Here is an 8,998-nt window from a genome sequence, read left to right on the forward strand (position 1 = left end):
CCCCCCCCCCCCCCCTTCAGGACCCAACGTCCTCGCTGGCACTCGTTCCTTTATTCAATCGATGTGGGACTGCCTCCAAATCCACCCCCCTTTGGGGCCCAGCGTCCTTACTGGCACACCACCTCGTGTCTACCCCCTTTTAGGGAACAGTGAGAAGGCTGGCACATCATCCGGTGACTAGCTTTGATACCATTTGTAACGACCCAAATCCACCGCTAGCAGATGTTGTCCTCTTTGGACTTTCCCTTTTGGGCTTCTCCTCAAGGCTTTAAAACACGTCTACTAGGGGAAGGTTTCCACACCCTTATAAAGGGTGATTTGTTCTCCTCTCCAACCAATGTTGGGACATCACATATTTATTGTTTAGGGTCTGGATTTTATTCAGCACCAACTAAATTCTAATGGGCCTGTGCTGAGTTTTTAGAGTTGATAGTTATTATTATTATTTTTTTTAATTTATTTTTCATCTTTGGTAGAATTGTACATTTTAAAATGAAAACCATTTTTTTTCAATAATATACAAATGAGTCAACCCCTGCGTAAGCTTCAAGTACCTTGTACCCATTGTTAATTTCCTTGCTCTCTTTATACTTTAATATGTGATGTATGCTAAATTATTTAGTTTTCATTTTCCTCTATTGTACAGAAAGAATCGCCTCTAGGTTTGGTCACACAATCTGCTCATCCAGGTACTCTTGTGCATTATCTTCCTAGTATTGTTCCATCTCGTTAATATCAATGATTTTGGTAGGGAGAAAGCGCATGCTTGTAATATCTTGTTATCTTTGTCTTGTGGTTTATTTGAGTTGTAGTTGTGAAGATTGCAATTATACATTCTTGAGAATAGATTTGCCCCGTTGATAACGTAATTTACACCGTGCGGATGGCATTAGAGATAACTTAATTTATTCTCTATATTGTGTGATTGGCTTAGTTCAGATTTATCTGCACGCCTGCCCCCCCTCAATGGGATCTTGATTTTAGCAGCTTCAAACCTGATTACCTGTTGTACATTTTCTGACTGCAGCCCGTTTCTCCCCTGATGACAAATACTCGAGGCAGAGAGTTCTTCTTAAGAAGCGATTTGGCTTGCTACCCACGCAGCATCCACCTCCAAAGTACTAAGCCGAGTGCGTTATCAAATCAGTTGATTCTTCTGTTTAGTCACCCCCCCAAATAGTAGATCGTGACTTGATGAAAGTTTGATCTGTGGCTTGTAATCGAGCTGTAAAGCACAAACCAATGTTGAACCTTTCTTTCAGCTTGGCTTTATATTGGCATCGAACTTTATTTTACCGAAAGCAAACTTATCTACTTTGAAGAACTGGTTAATGCAAGATGATGGACCTTTTTTTCATACTTTTTTCCCCACTTTTGTACAACATTGCAGTTGTCAAGCACCAATGTCAGCTGAACCTTTCTAAAGTTGTCCTTGTATGTGTATTTAACCTGATTTGCTAACAATCAATTGAGCCTAAGCCATAAGGTGGGAGTCCCCAATTCCTTCGGTTGGTTTTGAAGTTCAAGTTCCCTCTGTCCTGGTTTGCTGTCAAGACATATGCACCTGAAATTGGACGATTACAACTTGGGAATTCATCTTGTGCACAGCTACTAAGGTACGCAAGGTTCATTTTGTGATCCAGTGGTTGGCTGAACTACAATTAGATTAACAGGGTTATGTGCTTCTCTTGGCCAGTGAATATGCCTTTTATTTCAGGATATTAGAATTTGAACCTTGAAAATGGGTTAGGACCTGAGAGTTTGGGCCTAAGTGGCCATATAATTTTGCTGAAGTGTAGCCAAGTGGTTTGGTATGCAAGCCTTCAGCCCCACCCAAGAAATAATGAACTGAAACAGATATATCATCATCAAGTATTTTGAATGGGGTTTGATGTCTCACATAATTTTGTCTTTCATAGGACTCGTTTAATAGTAAACTTAAGTGAGAAAGATATATCACATTAGTTTAATTAAAGTTGGAACATTTTAATATAAACACAAAGCGGGCCAAAGTTGTAGAATAAAGGCACATTTTCATGTGTAATAAACCGCGTTTGTCGAATTATTGTCGAATTAAAAGCGTCTTTCACAGAAATGACGTTGTCGGTTGCGTTCCATGGAAACATGAAAAAGGAAATGTAGAAAAAGAAGAAATAAAATGCGAAATGAATCTTGTTGAAAGGATTGGTGGTAAGATTATCTTTGTTTATAGACATTGTTTTTAGAAAAGCAGGAGGAAGAACATGGCACCCAATGAAGAAGACAAAGACCAATAGCCCTTTTCTTAAATCACAAAAGCCATTCTAACATGATCAATTTCTTTAATCTCCAAAAGATATGATTTGATATACGTGAGTCTAAATCAGGGAGAGTTTTTGGTCATGTAATTTAACACAATTTCTTGTTATTATTATTACAATTCAAAATTAAATTTGACACAAAGTGATGATGAATGGGGCCATTAATAGAAATTTTTTATTTGATGTTATTTTAGCTTCACATCTATCGTGATGGTGATGATCCATGAACACTTACTCTTTCTTACTTTGAACTAAATATGGATGAAATACAACATTTTATTTTTATAAAAAATTACGAGACAAATCTTTTGCATCTTAATAGTCTCTCAATTTCTCAAATAAATAGAAAAAAAAAACACAAATAATAAAAAATTTGAAGCTTGGTCTGTTTGGGCATAGGTGTCAAATTTGAGCCTATCCCCTTATTGATTATGTAAGTTGATATGAATCCAATATTTAATAGCAAAAATTATGCATAACACCGAATAATAATTGGAGTATTAAAATGGATTATTGGCCTTATAGGGAATGTGTTTGACATTCATTTGACATATATACGTGTAGATTATTTGGTGATGCCCGTGCTTGATTATGAAATAATTTTTCATACGTGGATTAGTCGTGTTGCTTCAATATCTTTCTATTCTTCTTCTTCATTTTTTTAATTGAATACAAAATCAAAGAAACCCTCCCTCTTAAGGAACTTTCCCCTCTCAAATTTGGTTCAAATTAATTACTACAAACTCAACTCATCGTCACTCGTGTACACGCTAAAATTTGTTCAAACAATTAAGATCCTCAACTTTTCTATAGGTTTTTTTTCCTATGAAATTCATGGTTTTTTTTATACGATCATAAGTAATGCTCTTCATTGGTTTGCTTGTCCCAAACTTAATCGAAAAATATTATCGTAAAACACATTGCAATATCCTTTCGACTCTATCCCGAGTAGAAATTTTCATTCAACACACCACAACCAATCAATATGCCACATAGGCATTAAATTCACAAAATCTAACCAAGTTCACGTTATTAAATAAGAGATTGAAAATTAAAAAATGTTGGATTAGACACTTTTTAAGCTCATAATTACAAAATTGAAATTAGAGGGAGAGAAAAACAAATTAAAAGGTGGTGATTTGAGGTGAGGGGTGAAAATATTAAAAAGATTTTAAAAAAGAAAATTAAAAAAGGCAATAGGAAATAGGAATCCATTAAAGTGTTGCTGAAAATGATTAATTGCGTAAGGAATATAATTCCAACTGAAAAGTCCTTTTCTATGTAACCTAAGCAAAGCATCAGCTTCCCCATACCATCTTTTTTTTAACTCTAAGAATCTCATGGCTTCTTTTTTTGGTTAACTCAATTTTTAAACATTTTAATTATATTAATACGTGGGGTAAGGCATTAATGAATCCTCGTCCCTTGTCGTTCCTTTTCTTTTCATTTCGTGGTAGACTATTATTACATTGTTTTTCAAATTTAATTCAGATAAACGTCTCAATCACACCATTATATCATTTCAGGTTATTGCTATCTTAATTTTCTACCTAATATTCTATTGAATTTTTAGTTTTATAATGTTCTATTACCATTTTTTAGAAAAAGAATATAAATAATTTTACAATCTCGATGGACTAGAAATTTGAATCTCTTCAAATAAGTTAGCCATTTCTAAAACCAAGTGTTGATTGATTGATAGCCAAAATTTTGTTGTTTTTCAATAATTACATAAAAAAATGTGCAACACCATCCCATTTGGTTGCTAAACTTAAAAAAAAGATATGTCCGAGTGTATGATTATTGGAATTTGTCCATAAGTTCTTGATGCTCGAACCAAACTATCTCTTATCTATTTAAACTTGGTCGTTGTTCAACTTCAACAATACGAGTCGTATACTGCTTCATTACAAATAATTATGGTTGGTTTTCATTGTTTAAGAATGTTTGTTGTCAAAATTCAGACAAGAACATACACTTAACTTTCACGTGACATCAACGATAAAATTTATTTTAGAGTAAGAACATGACATGTTGGATGACACCATTGTCTCCCTTCTTTCTCGCGCTTTCTCTTTCTGATTCCCCTACCGACCACTGACCCCTCGAGGCTCTAAAACTTTAACCATACATTTTGAAATGGAATGATTAAATAGAAAAATGGAGTTAAATGGTACGAGTTAAAAGGTAAAATATAACTTTCAAATTAAGGGCAGGAAGAACGGTGAATTAAATGAAGAGGGAAGAAGGGTCCAAAGATTCAGACACCAGCCTCTAAAGTTTGGTGAAGATTAGGGTTGCTTGATATTAATTATTGATATGGAGCAATCAACTTCACGTACTTAGAAAAATAAACAAAACTCTGCAGCCTTTGGCTAACATCTGTTGATGTGAACCCCCAATAATTTGCCTCCCTCAATAATCTCTCCTCTCCTTAAGTTAACGATACTTAACATCTTATTATACGTGTTCTATATCCTTATAATTTATTTGATTATAAATAGAGAACTTTCCCACACCATTCAAGTGACTAAGCTTGCCATTTGGATCGGGCAAGCGAAAGACACATAGTAAGTTGACAAAAACATTAAAATTAAGCATGGAAGGATGATATACATTTTGGCTTACATGGTATGTCCACCGAGTCTTTATCTAAATTTTCGATATCATATAAGTTTACCATCTAGATACTTTCCTGGATGCATGAGCATACAATTGAAAAATATTAATATAGAATTTAAGCATAAAAGTTGATACAATATTAATTAAATCAGCATTAAAATAAAAGATTACAAAATAAAGAATCAACCGAACAAACCGATCTATCTTACTCAAACTTTAAAAGAACAGTGATCATGTCATGTTCACGACAGATCTGGGAAGAAATTTGGAGAAAAAGATGATCTATGTTTTTTGTGTGTGTGTTTCCCCATGGTTTTTCCGGAGCTTTGTTGGTGGCTAAACAAAAGGGTTTGCGAAGATTAAGGCATGTGTTTATTACAAGTTGTGTGTGGTTTGGAAAACAAAAGGGTAGCTAGGTGGCGAAGGAAGCTTGGAAATTAATAATAATAATAAAAAAAAAAAAAAACAGAGATAAATATTCATATTTTGTGATAACTTTACTTGTAGAAAACAATTTCCCATGTCTGCAAGCTACTCACCGAATCTTTTGAATTGGTATTATCTGAACTTGATTAACTTTGAAAATGACTCCTAAATTGATATATGTGAAGAGGATGAGGGACCCCAAGATATTCCAAATCGTTTTCAATTTTTAAGCGACCGTACCCAAAATAAAGGAAAACAAAAGAAAAGATAAGAAAAACCCTTTTTTGAGATGGTGAATTATTCCTCATTTATTGTGTTATATAGTTCAATTGCATACGTTAGCTTTTGTTTGAAAACAATGTGATTCCAATATCATTAAATCTTGTAGTTGAAGCCAATTCCTTAAAAGGGTGAATTTGTTGGATAAAAACAAACCCAAAACCATAATAGATCAAAAGGGTTTCAAAGGGTTTTAAGGGAAAATATAATCCAGATTCGAGTTTAAATTTTTAGAGCTGAAATCTGAGTGAATTAGGGTTTTTGATCCGATAGAGTAATTAGGGGTTGGGAAGGGAAGGATTTTATGTAATATTTCGTGGGATATGGAACATTTTTTTCAAAACTGAAACTTAGCTTTTCGATAAAGAGTTTTAAAATACACAAAAAGTTGCTAACTTTATGGTAAAGTTGTGGAAAATTGGTATCGCTCGCACATGAATGCCAATTCCTCATGCTTATATAGATTTATTATAATCATATCTTTTTAAAATTTCTAGCTATATAGTCTGTCACTCTTCTATATGGATTCTCATATATATTTTTTTAGCCTCTTACCATATCTTACCCGACCTCTTTTAATATTTATTTTTCTTCATCATATAATGAATCATTTATTCTCGTGTTAACTTATAGAACTCACTAATTGAATTATAACGACGAACTTAATAAATTCATTCCTTAATCTAAATACTTAGATTTGCACTAGTCGGACCCTATTTTTAAAAAAAAGTTGACTATTGCATATTTAAGTTAGTCGACTTCTAATCACCATTGTAATATTAAATTAAATGATTGATAATTACTATTAAAAGAATATTCTTAAATATTGATCTTTCTTTTTTTTAAAAAAAATTATTTGGTAAGAGAAGTAATGAAGATTATAAACATAGATTTTTATTTAAAAATAGAAAAGAAAAATTAAAATGATCAGTAGATTAACATAATAATAGGAGATTAGTGTGTTTGATTAATCAAGTCTCACCATCACTATTGCAAGATCCAAAAATCCAAGAGTTGGGCTTAGCAACATGAGTCTAAATGATTAATTAATTAATTAATAGAGATTAGCATGTTAAACCTAAAAAACCCATCAATTAAGGTGATTGGCATGCATGTATCATCAATCAAGAGACACGTCATCAATAGTTTATTTAAAAAAAAAAAAAAAAGAGTAATTTTAGGAGTATTTTGGAGGAATTAATTATTGGATGGAAATATGGGAGAATATAAAGCCGTTACTCATTCTCCAACATATCATATAAATCTTTCATTTATATTAACCAAACAAAATTTCCTCCTTCCAAAACAAACCCTAACCCTACAATTCATTAAATCATTATAATAAAACTTTCCCACGTCATCTCCTCCCCTTTACTTGTTCCTTAGGGTACATTTTGCCACGGTCGTTAGTTACATCATTTACTGTATTATCATAAATCAAAAATCTGAATCTTTCAATCCCACACGTTGAATTAGAAAAAATGACAACTTGGGTATAGCTTAGTTTATTGAATCTCCGTTTACATTCGTTAAATTGACTCGACTCCCGACCCAAAGGTTTAAATATTATTTAGATTAATGTATTAATTTTTGTGGGAATAATTACAAAAATGATGATTTTTTATTGACCGTTGTCAAATCATCATTATCTACCAATTATTATGCATTACATACAGCTATTTTTTAAATTTTTGTACAATTTTGTGATGTGCATACTTTTGTCCACATTTAAAAAATTATTGGCATTCGCTTATTGATGTGCAAAACTCTTGAAGAATGGAGTTGTTCATCATATAATATAATTCTCTTATGATCATTAGCCTAGGCCCCATTTTTGTATGGTCCATAATCCCACACATTTATACAATCATATCAGTTTTGTGGCTGATTAATATAATTGAATGGATGAAAGAGCCGTCTACCCATTACTTAATTCTTTCCAATACTTTTCTAATCTTATAGAACAGCAAGAGACAGTCTCAGACAAGTTTTCATATCTTTATAAGCAATGTTTTATTCTCCTCTCCAATCTAAGTGGGATCTCACAATCTACCCCTCTAAGTCTAGCGTCCTCGTTGGCACCACTTGATCTTTAACTTTGATATCATTTGTAACCGCCCAAGCCCGTCGTTGGCACACCACCTTATCTTTAGCCCATTACAAATAGTGGAAACTTCTCCCTTGGGGTTGAGAGGTTATTAAGTTATTTTATTTTGAGTTTAGGAATATTTAAAAGTGGTCAACCGAGCATATATCTTAATTGATTAAGACATATATCATGAATAAAACAAAAAAAAAAGTCAAATGCTTGAATCTTCCTGCGGGAGATAAAACGAAAACCGAATATATAGAAATAAAAATTCAAGCTTTAACCTTTTTAACTTTAATTGTATTACAAGAAACCTACTTTTAAATTAGGGTTGTAATACAAAATTTTAACTGCAATCCCCATTTTAATAATTGTAAATAGAAAAAAAGGGTCATTTTGGATGGTTTCCTTGTAAAACTCTTTTGACCTTTTGTACATATTTTGTAAGTGTGAATTAGTTTTGTAAAGATTTGTTGTAGCTCGTGAATTGGCTCCAAAACTTTACCATTATAACTACCTCCCTGTGCAAAAGCTCATAGCAACTTAATAGGCAAAATAATGGCATAGTCATCCCTACCCCAACTATATATATGAACACCAACCCAACCACATCCTTATTTCTTATTGCATACCCATTTCTTTGAACCCTTCTTTCTCTTAAATTCCCCTTTTAAAAAGTTCTTGGATTCTGTGTTGAATTGGATTCCCAGAATTTGCATCCAGCCCTTGAAGAGTTCGTAAATTACAGTAATGGGGCTTAAAGATATTGGAGCTTCACTACCCCCAGGGTTTAGATTTTATCCGAGTGATGAAGAGTTGGTGTGCCATTATCTTTACAAGAAGATTATGAACGAGCAAGTGGTTAAGGGCACTCTTGTGGAGATTGACTTGCATACTTGTGAGCCATGGCAGCTTCCTGGTACCATTCTTTCTAACTTCATTTCATTATGTTCTTCATAATTTAGGACATATCTCTTTGGTTAAGGACACTGTGATTGTTCTTCCAAGGATGTCCTAAAACATTGCCTCCAAAATTCATGCAAAAAGAGCTGATTTGGGAGGTTTATGTTTAATTAATTAATTACTTTTGGGTTTCATTAGTATGCTAATGATCTATAATGGATTCCCTAAATTCTTGGCATATACCTTAATCAATCTAGATATGTTTTTGTTTATTTTAAAAAGCTGAACTTTTTTGCATGGTTGGTGAGAGCTGTACTTATAAAGTTTTTTTTTTTTTTTTTTTTTTTTTTTTTTTTTTTTTTTTTTTTTTTTTTTTTTT

General features: G+C 32.8%; 2 protein-coding genes across 3 annotated transcripts in view; both read left to right on the forward strand.

The window, feature by feature from the left end:
- Positions 1 to 1,879, forward strand: part of LOC111437463 (H/ACA ribonucleoprotein complex subunit 3-like protein) — a 4,658-nt gene extending 2,779 nt beyond the window's left edge. For both annotated transcript variants that reach the window (XM_023075451.1, XM_023075452.1), the window contains exons 3-4: positions 647 to 689; positions 1,028 to 1,879. In XM_023075451.1, the coding sequence (XP_022931219.1) occupies positions 647 to 689; positions 1,028 to 1,125 (141 nt within the window). In that variant the 3' untranslated portion in view covers positions 1,126 to 1,879. The remainder of the gene's footprint in view (positions 1 to 646; positions 690 to 1,027) is intronic.
- Positions 1,880 to 8,313: 6,434 nt separating this feature from the next.
- LOC111437436 (NAC domain-containing protein 21/22-like) overlaps positions 8,314 to 8,998 on the forward strand; it is a 3,673-nt gene continuing 2,988 nt past the window's right edge. The window contains exon 1 of the mRNA XM_023075410.1: positions 8,314 to 8,635. Within this exon, the coding sequence (XP_022931178.1) occupies positions 8,467 to 8,635 (169 nt within the window). The 5' untranslated portion in view covers positions 8,314 to 8,466. The remainder of the gene's footprint in view (positions 8,636 to 8,998) is intronic.

Source organism: Cucurbita moschata, unplaced genomic scaffold (assembly GCF_002738365.1).
Source record: "Cucurbita moschata cultivar Rifu unplaced genomic scaffold, Cmos_1.0 Cmo_Scf00063, whole genome shotgun sequence".
Classification (NCBI taxonomy): Eukaryota; Viridiplantae; Streptophyta; class Magnoliopsida; order Cucurbitales; family Cucurbitaceae; genus Cucurbita; species Cucurbita moschata.